Below are 14,266 nucleotides of genomic sequence, written 5' to 3'. Positions count from 1 at the left end.
TCGTGTTCCTTTCTCCTTGAGATGATGATGTTGCGCGCATCACGCCCAACGTTGATCATGCTGCGAAGGTCGCAGTTGGTGTAGTCGTAGTTGTCGCCTTGCTGTTCCTGTAGGCTGTTAGCGAGGCGCTGACGCCTGAACGCCCTCTTCTGGTTGAGCTGGCGATGACGTTCATAGAGATCTTCTGTTGGATACTGCTCATCCAGTTGGATAGTGACGGTCACCGCCGGCGGAGGAGTAGGTGAATCCTCCTTGGTAGTAGCTTGGACTTCAGTGATTGCGGGAGGAGTAGTTTCCATGTTGTCGGAAAGGTACTCGTTGAAATCATCATAATTGTAGTCGTTAAGGTTGAGACGCTCCGTGGGGTCACCCTCAGGTTCTTCGGAGATGCGAACCATGAGGATCTCACGGCAAAGGTCTTGAATTTCTTGGTCTTGTTTGCTTGGGGACGGGTCCAGCGGGGTGCTCTGTTGGTAGGGCAGATCCGCTGGCTGTGAGCTAGGGAAGTTGGGATCTTGAGTCTTCCTTAGGTGCACCACCCGTCCTTGCGGGGTTACATATATGACCAAGTTAGGGAGGGAGTCCTAATTGGACTTGAGATTCTTAGCTGAGTTGGATTCGACTTGCTTGCTGTACTGGATTAGGTCATCCAGCCGGTCCTCCGAATCGGAAGAGTACTCGGATTCGGAGTCTGTTAGCCCACCGAGTTTAGAGTATGTATGATTTGGGTGAGCGAGAAGTGGGATGCCCAACTCTATACAGAGGGCGTTCTCGTTCATCCAGTGTAGCCATGATTGAGTAGGAGTCAGCCCCTCAGGCTCCTTGATCCAGAGTTTATCAAAGATTGAATCTCCGGATTGTTCTAGAGCTTTGGCTTTTTCCTTCTTAGGCTTGGCCAATTTCCAAAGAGTGTCAGCGTGTTTGGGTGAATTGGCCGTGGTGTCCATGAACAGCTCGATGTTGTCAGACCAGTTCTCGAGATCATCGAATGGTTCGAAGTTCTCGAGACCGTTCATGAAATGATCAAAGTCCTGATCGAATGAGGACTCGACTAGTTCTGGAGTCCGAGTGTGGGTAGGTTTCGGTGAAGGGTTCTGAGGTATCCTAGAGATAGACGGTCCCAACCGAACAAGTCAGGGGTTTGTCTCACCAGATCCCCTGCAGATTTCTCCTCCCATTTTCTGCTCTTTGTTTTGCAGAGTGTTTTCAGCTATCTTGATGCAGTCGATGAGCTTTGATTTCACCCGATCGATCCCTGAGAGCATGTCTCCCAACTTTTTCTGTGGTGGGTTCAATGCTTCGGGGTTCTGCTGTGACGTAGATGAACTAAGAGTAGTTTCTGCGAGTTTGATGCAGCCCTCAATTGATCGTGAAATTTGATCTACTCCACCGAGTAATTCGGAGTTTTTGATCTTAGGGCGTTTGATCGTCTTGAGATGAGTCAAGTATTTTCCAATGGTTTTGGAAAAGTGAGGTTTTTTGGGATCGGAGTTTGTGTCGAACTCGACTGAACCGAGAGTTCGGGTCAGAGTTGACACGTTTCCTGGGTTGTCCGAGTCGAGTTCGAGTAGAACTCTTTTTCCATCGAGATCCGCAGACTTGCGGGTGTCGGCGACTTGGGATCTGGTTTTCGATTTAGATGAGTTAGGCGTGACAAGGTGGCTAGAGAAGCCTCCCGTTCCGTCAGCCGTGCATGCCCAAGAACCGAAAACGAGGGTTATGCCTTCAGGCACGTTGTTGGCGTCGCTTGATCCGGCCATCGAATTCGTCGATGAACTCGCCGAATCCCCTACATGGTGTGCCAGCTATCGATGTTTACCGCCAAGCCTGCTCAGGGATACTCTTAGCAGTAGGATTTGTAGGTAGGGATCGACTGCTCTAGAACTCGATGGTATAAGGAACACAAAGATTTAGACATGTTCGGGCCGCGAGTTTGCGTAATACCCTACGTACTGTGTGGTTTGTATTGCCTTAGGTGCTGATGATCGTTTGGACGGGGTCCCTGCCCGTCCTTATATATCTGGGGGGACAGGGTTACATGGAAAGTCCTAGCCGAGTACAGTTGGAGTCCTACTACAACACAATCGGGTAGTTTGCTTTGTACTGCAACTAGTTCTACGCCTATTAGAATAATTACAAAAGAGGTAAGGTACATCCATGAACTATCCCTTACTCTAGAACATTCTATGCCTATAAGCAGTCCGGTTGCCCCGGGTCTGACAACGTGTGACTCCTAGCAGCCCCCTTCCACCCAGCTATATATTCTTAGCTAATAGACCGCAACAAAAGGGATATTCATGGAACTAAAATTTGCCCACATGTATGTAACTATATGGATTTGAAGTGGTCTAATAAAACGATTTATGTAATCGAGTCTAGCGGATTGAGCAGTGTCGGGTACCACGATTAGGGACGCCCTAATTGGGGTACTAAGATCACTCTAAAAAACGCAAACATGTGTTAAGGCAACTGGGCCCACGAAGGCCCTTAGCCTCCTTCCAATCTGGAAGAGAGGAAATGACTCAAAGAAGCCCAGCATGCGGCCCATTCGCACCCCTCTCGGGCCCGCGGGACGATCTCCGCCTCGCTCGAGGGCTCCCATCGGGACCCTCGACTGCGCCCCGCATCTCCGCTTCGCTCGAGGGTAGCGAATCTACCCTCGAGCGGGCAAATCATCTCCGCCTCGCTCGAGGGCAGCGACCTCCCTCGAGCAGGTAGCTCATCTCCGCCTCGCTCGAGGCCACCCCTCGGCGTAAGGGACAAACGGCCCTGCCGCTCAACCGCCTGTCGTACGGAGGTATTGAATGCCAACCACTCCTCCACAGTGCTTAGGACAGACGGCGTCAGGCCGCCATTCCCCCACAGTGGCTGTGACCGGAGTCCCATCCGCCAACTCCGGTCACTGCTCCGCCATCCCGGGTGCTGTGGCAGCACTGTGGGACCTACGACGCGGGACGCAGCGTGCTCGGCACTACTCTCGTACTATTCTGCCAACTCCGGCCGTCCGGACTCCACCTCATCACATGTATGGCCCCGGACCCGCCTCCTTCTTGGGAAGGGGTCCGGCGACGCCACGTGCCCCTCCAAGAGGGACGCACAGCACACGCAGCCGGGGTCCCGGACCTGCCCCCTTGAGGGGTCCGGGACCTCCACGTAACCCTCGGACCTCCTTAGTGCGCACGCCGGCACTTATCCAGGGGGGTCCGGGACCACCGCGTGCCCCTCCAACATTGGAGCACACAGGATCCTGACCTGCAGGGTCCACGGAACGCCACATCTGGAGGACTGAACATCCTACAGCGAGGATCACGACGCCTGCTGGGGTTGGCAGGACGTCGGCGCAATCTCCGCAAGGACATGGACGACCACCACGCCGACGCCATACCCCATAGTGTACTTCCCACAGTACTCGACTGTCGTATCCCTACAGCTCAGAAAGAACACGACGACTTCCGCGATCCCCTGTACATGTACCCATCCCTCTTTGAGTCTATAAAAGGAGGAGGTGAGCTTCCCTTAAGGGGGTCGGTCGGCTCTCTAGGCATTACACCGCATACAGAGCGCACGCACTCGCTTCTAGCTCCGACATCGCTACTCGCTACGCACAACTCCTTTTCTAACAGAGACTTGGGAGCCTCCCTCCCTCTCTCGCCTCGTTTGTACCCCCTACTACAAGCACTCAGGGTGCAAGATAATACAGTGCCCTCGCACACCCCCTTGGCTGGACGTATGGCCCCGCGGCCGGAACCAGGATAAACCCGTGCGTTACTGTGTTGCCTCTTGCATCAACATCTGGGACGAGGAAACACGCATCATTTACTAGTTGGGATCCGGACCCCCGGGTCGGGACGCCGACAAGCAGCCTGATCGATTGCATGCGTATTTGCAATTTGCCAGAAATGCATGTGCTAGTATTATTGTTGGCAGAAGGAAATACGAGAGACCCAGTAAATATGGGCTCTAGGCTCCAACAACGTAGTAATTTGGGCTCAGAATTTTGGGTGCCGCCGAAGAAAAAGAGTTTTTTTTTAATTTTTATATTATTTATTTTTCGATTTTTCAAAAATATATACCGCAATTTTTTGCAGATCTGTCCTCCTGTCCCCAGTTCAATTGGCGGTAAGGGCATACCGCCGGATGAACTGTCGACTATCGCCGGTTCATCCGGCGAATTTTTTGACCCTGGCAGTTCACTTTCAAAAAATCACAACTAATTTTATGAACTCATATGGAGATAAACTTTATATGAAAATTGTAGATCTCGACGAGATCTACAACTTTGTAGTTCAAACATTTTTCATTTGGAGCTATCTTGGTGCTCAAATAATCGAAACAAATTTCAGATCTAAAATTTAAATTTGGGTCTAAACACTGGACATCACACATTCAAAAAATCATAATTAATTTATATAAAATCGTATGAAGATAAATTTCATATAGAAATTATAGAACTCAACAAGATCTACAACTTTATAGTTCAAAATTATTTCATTCGAAGCCATCTTGGTGCTCAAATAATTGTCACAAGCTTCGGATCCAAAATTAAATGTTAGATCTGGAGCATTGATCGATTATTTGAGCAAAAAGATGGCTCCAAATGAAAAAGTTTTGAACTACAAAGTTGTTGATCTCGTCGAGATCTACAATTTTCATATAAAGTTTATCTCCATCCAAGTTCATATAAATTAGTTATGATTTTTTTAAAAAAATCCGCCAGTTCATCCGGCGATAATATCGTTACAGTATCCCTACCGCCGTTTCATCCGGCGGTATGCACTTAGCGCCAGTTGAACTGGTGACAAAAGACCAAATCTGCAAAAAAAATGTGGTATATATTTTTGATAAATCGAAAAATAAATAATATAAAAATAAAAAACTCGAAGAAAAAGAACTTTGTTATGAATCATTATGGCCCACAGCCCACAAGGCCCAAGAGAAATTCACAGAAATAGTCGGGTCTTTTGTGTCTGTCCTGCTGTGGTGGATCCGAACACTGGAAAGTTGGATCGAGCCCTGGACCTCTTAGCCCGGGGACATCATCATTCAGACACTGAAGCTCTGCATTGGTCTCTTCATACATATCAAATCTCGATCTCTTGCATCCGTGTCCAGTGCAGTGTTGCCATTCGCCAAGACCACCGCACTGCGGCGTCTCCAGACTATAGCTCGGAGAGTCCACTCCACTCCGGTGAGATACATCGCCAATGATGGAGTAGAGACAGAGAGCCTAGAGCTGGGAGGTGAAGGTGAGAGCGGATGAGATGAGGCGGACACCTCTCCCAGCACTAGGTGGGCAGTGGCCGCGGCGATTGGTGAGACGTCCGCGGCAATCTCCGGCGATTGGTGCGGCGACTTTGGCCCGGGCGGAGGCGGGGGGAACGTCGCCCGCGGTGACGGCGACGCGGCCGGCACGTGGCGTCCGCATCCGCGTGGAATGGAACGGAAGCCGCGCGCGCGAGATAAGGCCTTGCCGGCCCGGCAGCTGCGGCAACCCACCCCGGCCGGCCGCTTGGATCCATCCGCGCCGCGAGCGTTCCCCGGCGCGCCGTGCCGACCAGACTCCTCGCAAACGGGCGCGGTTTCTCCTCGGGTTGAGGGTGCGCCCATTTGATCTCGTCACCTCACCTGGGGGAACGAACGAAATGGGTCCGGATGTGCAAATGCCGGCCCGGACCCAACGGAATACGATCCATGGGCACGATCGATCATAGCAAGTTGGGACGTTGGCGTCGACGCATCGTCCCTATCTGCTCTGCTGGCCTGCCCATCTCGCGAGCGGCGCCCTCCCTCGGCAGGGCAGCACGCAGCAGTATAAGATCGGCAGCGACCGCAGCGCTTGCTCGCCCATCCAGTGCCAATCCAACAAAGTGTCCAGCAGCTGAGTCGCAGCTAGCACCAGCTCGATCATCCATGATGAGCACCAGCTCATCATGGAGACATATCTGGTGCAATCACGGAACTGGTGAAATCATCGTGCAATCCGACTAAAAAGGTCTTCAAAAAATTCTGAAAAAATCATGAATGTACATCTCGGTCTACCCCATCTACATATAAATTTCCACGATCAAATTCATCTTACACTTGCAGTTACGAAAAAGACAAATTTTCTAACAATCAGTAACGTTCAAATGCAGCCCAAATTTGTCTTTTTTGTAACTGCTAGAGTAAGATGAATTTTACCATGAAATTTTATATGTAGATGGGGTAGACCGAGATGTACATTCATGATTTTTTTCAGAATTTTTTGAAGACCTTTTTAGTCGGATTGCACGGTGATTTCACCAGTTCCGTGATTGCACCAGATATGTCTCCATCATCCTAAGCTCGCCAGAGAGAGAGGACCGGAGAGACCATGGCTTCCTCTGCGCCTGCGTCGTCGCCGAACCCGGTCGGCCTCTGGTTCTGCCAGATCTCCTCCGGCCTGCGGCAGGCACCCGGCAACAAGAACGGCGACGGCGGCACGGAGGCGGCGAGGCAAGCCGGCGCCGCGGGCGGCAAGGACGGCGGCCCGCCGAGGAGTGCTAGGACGTGCCGCCGCGACGCGATGCCGGAGGCTACCGTCTACCTGCTGCTCGACCGGTTCGCGCCCAGCTGAGAGCCGGGGACCGGTCGCGGCGACGGATCACGGTGGTGGACTCGTGACCCGGGCGGGAGTGTCCCAAGTAAACTGGGCTCGCCGTGACTCGTTCTTTTTCCACCACGTTCCTGATGACCCTGTACTGTACAGCTTTTTTCTTCTCTTGTACATAGGGGTCGTGCGCGGTTCCATACTACCTTTTTCTGCTCTCAAGTTTCAATCTTCCCCTTTCGTAGCCCTGCATCTTGATCTAGCACGTGTGAAAAATAATAACAGGGCCCTGCATCTTGATCTAGCACGTGTGACAAAATAACAAGGAAGGGGCCGGGACAAGCAGAGGATTGCCATATTGAGATTCGGATATGTATTTTCTTATTTAATCACAATCAAATCATGTTTCGCGGAATTGGAGAATTCTTAAAACTCGAACAAGGCATTACATTTGAGGAAAGCAAGCTCTACCTTCACATGACTTCTACTAGGACTAGGAAACTTAGCTTGTTCCCAGGACGGTTATTACTACACTTTCTTTGCATGTCATCTACAGTAAGTGCAAGTCACATTCTGAAAGACATGGCCACGTGGAGAAGGATATGAGCTGGCAGTTAGAAAGATGTTTCCACTGTCTATGGAATATCTTTGATCCAATAAAAATATCAGCTACTCAACTGAAACATCTCGTGTGTTCATTAGAAATTGATATTTGCTTTTGGAGACAAATAATATGCATTATTTCTTTTTGGCTTAAGTTGCTTTTGCAGTGTGCTACATATATATGATATGATGTATATTATATGCTTCGAGAAAGACCACAGAAATCCCCAAACTGAGTTTCGCACTACGTTATACATTTTTTAAAATGAAAACATAAACAAAATTACTAGCTTTCTCTCCAAGAACATCCATATGCATGTTGTCACTACAATATAATTACTCCATGTGTATGGTTGCAACTAAAGTTATTCTTGAAACACTTCAATACAAGATTAAAAAGTAATGTGTTATTGTTTTTACTAGACATTGTTGCAATAATGGAACCCATGAGGTGTGTGTGTGTGTGTGTGTGTGTGTGTGTGTAATAAGATATGCAGGCCTATAAATTAAAGAAAATAAAAATAAAGGAAGATAACTAAATGGTCACCTCACCGTCTGACTCAAACATCTTGTGTCCAGTCATTGTCTCACCTTCATCTTAATCATCATCTTCATCTTCATCATTGAATTTGATGAACCAATCTTTAGCACATACTAAAGCTTCAAGGGTTTCTAGAGCGAGTGATGTTCTGTTTTTATCGAGAATTTGCCCAGCAGCACTAAAGGCTGATTCTGAAGACACTGTGCTCACGGGGATTGCAAGAAATTCCCTATCCATCAAAGATAGGATTGTGTACGCGGCTGAGTTATTTTTCCACCATGCTATCACATTAAAATTCTTATCGGACCTCACAGCCACTCTAAGATCCTCCGAATAAGTGTCCAGTTCTGTCCTTTCTGAACGAGCAACTAAATTCTAATATGCAAACTGAGCAAATGCATACTCCAATCGTCTTTTAGCACACCGGTCCTAAAGAACTTGTACAATACTTCCTAGACTCACTTGTTGGTTGCTGATTAGTTGGATTGAAAATAGGTAAATTTTGGGTCCTCACAATCTTTTCATACACCAATAATATATATTCAAGTATCTTTCAGCTCTCTTATCTTCATGTAACCATTTTCAACAACTGTAAAGAAGTAAAATTTGACGAAGTCCAGCTTCATGGATGGATCTAGAAGTGAAACAATGAGAAGAACAATATTAGGCTTTGACTGTACTTTTCAATTTTGGCATACATAGCATCAGCTAACTCATATCTCTAATGTCTAACATAATCTTTAGAAACAGATAAGCTGTAGAATGTCTATCCGCTGAAAACGTCTTGGTTGCATCAGTGAATACTTGCAAAAAATCATGCAGCGCTTCAGCTGAAATGTCTCGTGCGTTCATTAGAAATTGACATTTGCTTTTGGAGACAAACGATATGCATTTCTCTTTAGCTTAAGTTGTTTTTTTATAGTGTGCTACATATTACTATATTATATGCTTCGAGAAAGACCACAAAAATCCCCAAACTAATTTTCTCACTATAATATGCATTTTTTAGAATTTGAAAAACATAAACAAAATTACTAGCTTTCTTTCCAAGAACATTCATATGCATGTTGTCACTACAATTTAATTACTCCATGTGTATGGTTGCAACTAAAGTTATTATTAAAACACTTCAACACAAAATTAAAAAGTGTGGTACTGTTTTTACTGACATTGTTGCAATAGAACCTATGAGGGTATACACATGTATATATACATAACTTTCTTTTGCAAAAGTAGTAATATATTTATACAGTTAATTGGGACAAATAAATATATTTGAGTCCAAAGTTCCAGTATAGACATAGTAACCTCTACTTAGCTACCATCTTATTTACAATGCCTCAATTTGTTTATGTGATAAATCTGTCATGTAATAAAACTACACCAAACTGAAGACAAATCGTTTAATAAGTAGTTTCCTTCTATATCAATTTGTCTGCTGCTCATAGATTAAGAGGAAAATATAAGAATATTTGATGTCAAATGTGTTGTCATGTTTAACATTAATATTATCTTCAATCAACCCAAAAACATTTCAAATCGTAGATTAACTCCCTAGAAAACTCTTCGATTTCACTCTTTCCAAATATTCCAGGCAGTGTACATGATTATGGATGTCGTCGATTGTTGTTGCTTCTTTATTAATGGTGCAAGTATTTGTATACATAATTTTTTCGCATCCAACTATTGACCATCTGTTGTGATTAGGGATGTTAATTAGTGACCCTTAGGCTCTAATTCTTTTTAGTTCAAAATTTTGTATTACTTCTTCAAAATTAGATTTATTTTGAAAAATTAGTACAAAATTTTGAACTAAAGAGGATTGGAGGTACACCTAAGGGTCACCAATTTGCACCCCTAGTTGTGATGCAATCCGGTCCAATTGCAAACCAGGAGCCATACATCTTTGTGTAACTGCATTCTAAGAGCATTTTTAAGAGTCTTCCTAAATTTCACTCTCTAAATTATTATTTGGAGAGTCATGTACATAAAAATTGCTCTCTATACATTTTCACTCTCCAACAGTTTTTCTATATCTTGTTTACACTCTAGAGAACCATTTTCGTTATCTATCTTTGGCTAGCGAGAAATCCAGAATAAATGATGGCTACATTTGGATAACCACTTAGAGAAGCTCTTGGAGGCTATTTTTTCATCAAAATTTCTATTTCTAACAATTAGGATGAATATAGAGAGACTTTTGGAGTTGCTCTAAGCACAAATGCACTACCATCTCAAAAACTTAATCACAGAGGAAACAGACCTTGTTGCACTGCCAATTCCTTGGGGTCATCTAGAGCATCTCCAAGAGCTTTTCCAAAATCTACTCTCTAAAATATCATTTGGAGAGTCATTTCAGTGAAAATCGTTTTCCATATCTTTGTCTTTTCCAACAGGTCTTCTATATTTTATTTGTAGTCTAGAGAGCCATCCTTACTCTCCATCTTTGGCTAACATGAAATCCAGAATAGAGGATATCTATCTTTAGATATTCATTTGAAGAGCCTGTTGGAGGCTAATTTTTCATCAAAATCTCTATTTCTATAAATTAGAAAAAATATAAAGAGTCTCTTGGATATGCTCTTATCTGCTATCAGAATCTTGTTCTGAAATAACAATCAATGCATATTCCACCCATCAGCATGAAGTCTGCATATCGATTCCTCAACGAATGTATAGTTATGAGCCCAGTTAAATTTAGATATGTATGTCTCATACCCAGTTATATTAGCCTATTGGGCCTTGTAGAATGGGCCAAAGTCAAAGTCGCTAGCTCTACCCCTAGAAACCAAGACGTGATGGCCTGTCAGAGAGGCAAATTGTTTAGATGGAATCTCTAGCAGCAGGTCGCAAAAAAAGAGATTATCAGGCACTCCAGTGCACAGCTTGAACTGACCTCTTCAAAGGAAAGTTCGTGCATGCCCGAATAGCTGAGCCCCTCACCCCACTTTTATTTCTCATCCCAGCTAGTAAAGGATACTCGGACTCTGAATGTTTGTGCGTTCGCACATTTCTTCGTTGCTGCTTGTTTGGGATATATTGGAGAAAATATATTAAAAAAAAAGAATGCATGCTAGATAGATGCTCCGAAGCTTCCAAATTTGGCCTGTAAGTAAATCGTAGTAGCGCGTTCTAGCTTGTTGGGATGGCGCGTGCGCAGGCCAAGTAATCTTTGCAAACCCGCTGTGTGGCTGCACGCAGAACGCAGCTGCTTCTGACGAATCTAAACGAGCTAGCTGCTGCATCCCGAGCACAGGGTCGGCTAAAATAAAGCCAAGAAGATTCACGGATACTGAATACTGATTCTATTAGCTCGTTGATTGATTTGATTCCACTTTGCATTGATTTGGTGGCATCCGGAACACATTCTTAATCCGGCCAATGGGAGCCAGCAACCAAAATAGCGTAAGGATAGACTCACCCGGCCGCTAAAATCAAACCTGCATCATCAGTGAAGAACATATGTGCCCACACGTCACACGACCAAAACGGGCACTGTACTGCAAGTCCGCAACAACCAGATCAGAGACCATAACGCACGCGCAATGGAACAGGCCCCGGATGCGTCATTTTCTCACGCGTGTGTCATCGTTCGCGCCCAGCTCGATCAGCTCCTTCGATTTCTTCATCCGATCCTGCCGACCGACACACTTGATGGCGCGGGAAGACGACGACGACGGAGGAGCTGCAGCTGATCAGCTAGGTCGGAATCCGCCACCTCTCTGCCGCGGTCTTTTGATTAGCCTACTACCAAAAAGATCATTCTGTCAGTGGCGGCAGCCATGATCGATCGAGACGTGGTGCCCCTAAAAAGGCTAATCCCCGTACGTGTCCTCATCTCGATATTATATTATATATACTATGTATATATAAGTATATATATAATAGTATGTGCGGTTAGGAGCACAAGCTGTTATTCTTATCGCCTTCGCCGTCGCTGTCCCGCGCATCATCTAGCTGGCTCCGATGCGACGCCGGCCGGCCGGGTCTCCGCTATTCGCTCGCCGGGTTTGCAAGGGTGGTTGGAGGTGGTTGGAGTTGGCTGGAAATCCTCGGCGCGCGACGAGCATGGAGCTAACCGAGGCTTCGCGCTGGCCCTTTCACCGCGGCCCTCTCCGCCCCACGCCGTCGCCGTCGTCGACAATCCTTTCCCGTCGCTCTCGGTCCCATGGTTGTTGAGACCCCGGCGATGCCGCTCTAGAAGGAGGGGAAGGATCGACGTTGTGCAGCGAGATTAGCTCGTCGTTAATAAATATATCGATCGCATTGTCTTCCCACACACATGCGCATGCGTGCGTGTCCTCATCTGCCAGTATATATGCGTCCTCGCTGCGGCTGCTAGCTCGCCGCCGCCACCGCCGCACTGCAGACTGTGCCAGCTGCGCTCACAGTCTGCAGTGACGAGCTAGTGTGCTAGCTAGCTAGCTAGTTCACTGAGTCTGAGCTCGATCGATCCATCGATGGAGGAGGGGCTCCCGCCGGGGTTCCGGTTCCACCCGACGGACGAGGAGCTCGTCACCTACTACCTCACCCGCAAGGTCTCCGACTTCGCCTTCGCCACCCGCGCCATCGCCGACGTCGACCTCAACAAGTGCGAGCCATGGGATCTCCCAGGTAAAACCGCGATCCATCATCTATTCATCCATGTACTACGCTCCAGTATCTACTTGCTCTTCTAGATATTAGCGATTATTTATTATTTATCCCACATTATTAACTTCCTAGTTCCTAGCACCTGCAAGAAAATTTTGGTTCTATTCTGACCAAAGCATGGATGCATGCATCAAACACGCTGCTGGATGGCTAGCTCTCATAGTCCATTCTACATATATATTTAGTTAAGAATTTCGAAACTCTTTTACGAATCGAATCGCAATCGCAATTGGTCTCGCCAACTTCATAGATTGTGCGCATGATTCATGCTCAAACAACTTTATTTTCGTGCTTCCTTCCTCTCATTTTGTGGATGTGATTTTGTGAGAATTTGAATGCATTAACTTATATAGTCAATTTGTTGCATGCATGCATAAATCAAGGTCACTGTCATATGTGTACATCTTGACTAAATTTACAGACTGAGGTAACACCGTAACATCACTTGACTTAGTCGTCTTTTGGTCATTCAGACTTGCACAGGTTGTAGTAGTACCTCAGTAAATGATCAAGAATAATATAATTCAAGAACAGTGTCAGTTAAATCCTGGTAATTAATTTCTCGGATACTGCTAAAGTGCTAATTGTAGGACTTTGCGATCAATCTGCAGGCAAAGCTAGCATGGGTGAGAAGGAATGGTACTTCTTCAGCATGCGTGACCGCAAGTACCCGACCGGCATCCGCACGAACCGCGCCACCGACTCCGGATACTGGAAGACCACCGGCAAGGACAAGGAGATCTTCCACTGCGGCATGCTCGTGGGGATGAAGAAAACCCTGGTCTTCTACAGGGGCAGGGCTCCCAAGGGAGAGAAGACCAGCTGGGTCATGCACGAGTACAGGCTCCAGAATAAGTTTCCCTACAAACCCAACAAGGTATCTATATCAAACCACTCAGCCAATGCAGCAACTTGTCGTCAAATTCTTCTGCTGGAAATTAGTTACTCGCCATTAGTGAGTCTTAAGTTTATATTCACCAACATTGTTGCAAACTTTTCAAACTGCTGGAAACGTACTATTTCATCTGTTTTGGTAGGAGGAATGGGTGGTGTGCCGGGTGTTCAAGAAGTGCCAGATCATCAAGATGAGGCCACCACAGGGCAGCCCCACCATGGACGACTCCCCATGCCACGACGCCAACGCCTCCCTAGGCGAGCTCGGGGAGCTCGACGTCTCCTCCATCCTCGGCGGCTTCACGCCTGCCGCGGCGCACACGTCCTCCACCAGCTCGCCGGGCGCGCTCCACCAGGGCGCCGGCGAGAGCTTCGGCCACAGGGTGGACATGAACGCGTACATGAGCTGGATGGCGGCAGCCAACCACGGCGCCGCCGCCGCGGCGGCCGCGGTCATGCTTCCATGGGCCACGACGCCGGGACTGTTCGGCAACGTCTTCGTGCCGAACCACCAGCAGCTGGCCCTGCAGAAGCCGCTGCCGTTCGTCGCCGGGTGCAGCCAGCCGCGGGACCTCGCCGGCTTTGCGGCGAACGTCGGAAGTGAGCACGATGCCATGTTCGCAAGCTCGTTGGCAAAGGTTGAAATGGAATGCGATCAGCAGCAGCCGGCGCCGACGCCGACGCCGGAGCAGCAGCTGGGGATGGACGAGTCGACGTGGAGAGCATTCTGATCATGGGCGTCTATATTACATCGATCAGCTTAGTCATGGACTTGTGGTCAATTATTATGCAGTTGTAGGGGAATATTCTAGGTGATATACTTGGGAAAAACCCATGTGGTCCAATCAGTGAAGTTTAACTAGAAAAGTGCATGTTAAAATGGGACAAACCCACTAGGTCACAACAAGTAAAGTTTTACTATAGAAGTGTACGCATCTGTTGATTATTTGTGTACTATGTTTTGTAAGAAACATTATATGCTTGGTCGATTAATTGTTGTAAGAAAA

The 14,266-nt window shown here is 47.0% G+C and overlaps 1 protein-coding gene across 1 annotated transcript; it reads left to right on the top strand.

Annotated features, from left to right (window-relative positions):
* Positions 1-11,991: 11,991 nt before the first annotated feature.
* LOC120693481 (protein CUP-SHAPED COTYLEDON 1-like) lies at positions 11,992-14,266 on the top strand. The gene is made up of 3 exons (XM_039976927.1): positions 11,992-12,326; positions 12,977-13,242; positions 13,403-14,266. The coding sequence occupies exons 1-3, from the start codon at positions 12,173-12,175 to the stop codon at positions 13,988-13,990; spliced, it is 1,008 nt and encodes a 335-aa protein (XP_039832861.1). The 5' UTR covers positions 11,992-12,172; the 3' UTR covers positions 13,991-14,266.

This window comes from Panicum virgatum, chromosome 9N (assembly GCF_016808335.1).
Source record: "Panicum virgatum strain AP13 chromosome 9N, P.virgatum_v5, whole genome shotgun sequence".
Classification (NCBI taxonomy): Eukaryota; Viridiplantae; Streptophyta; class Magnoliopsida; order Poales; family Poaceae; genus Panicum; species Panicum virgatum.
The sequence above is the reverse complement of the archived record's forward strand: the minus strand, read 5'-3'. Positions and strand labels throughout refer to the sequence as shown.

Excerpts from the sequence above, each read along its gene's own strand:
- LOC120693481 (XM_039976927.1), top strand. The coding sequence starts at position 12,173 with ATGGAGGAGGGGCTCCCGCCGGGGTTCCGGTTCCACCCGACGGACGAG. Across the intron at positions 12,327-12,976 it reads CGAGCCATGGGATCTCCCAG|GCAAAGCTAGCATGGGTGAG; the intron begins GTAAAACCGCGA and ends ATCAATCTGCAG. Across the intron at positions 13,243-13,402 it reads TTCCCTACAAACCCAACAAG|GAGGAATGGGTGGTGTGCCG; the intron begins GTATCTATATCA and ends CTGTTTTGGTAG.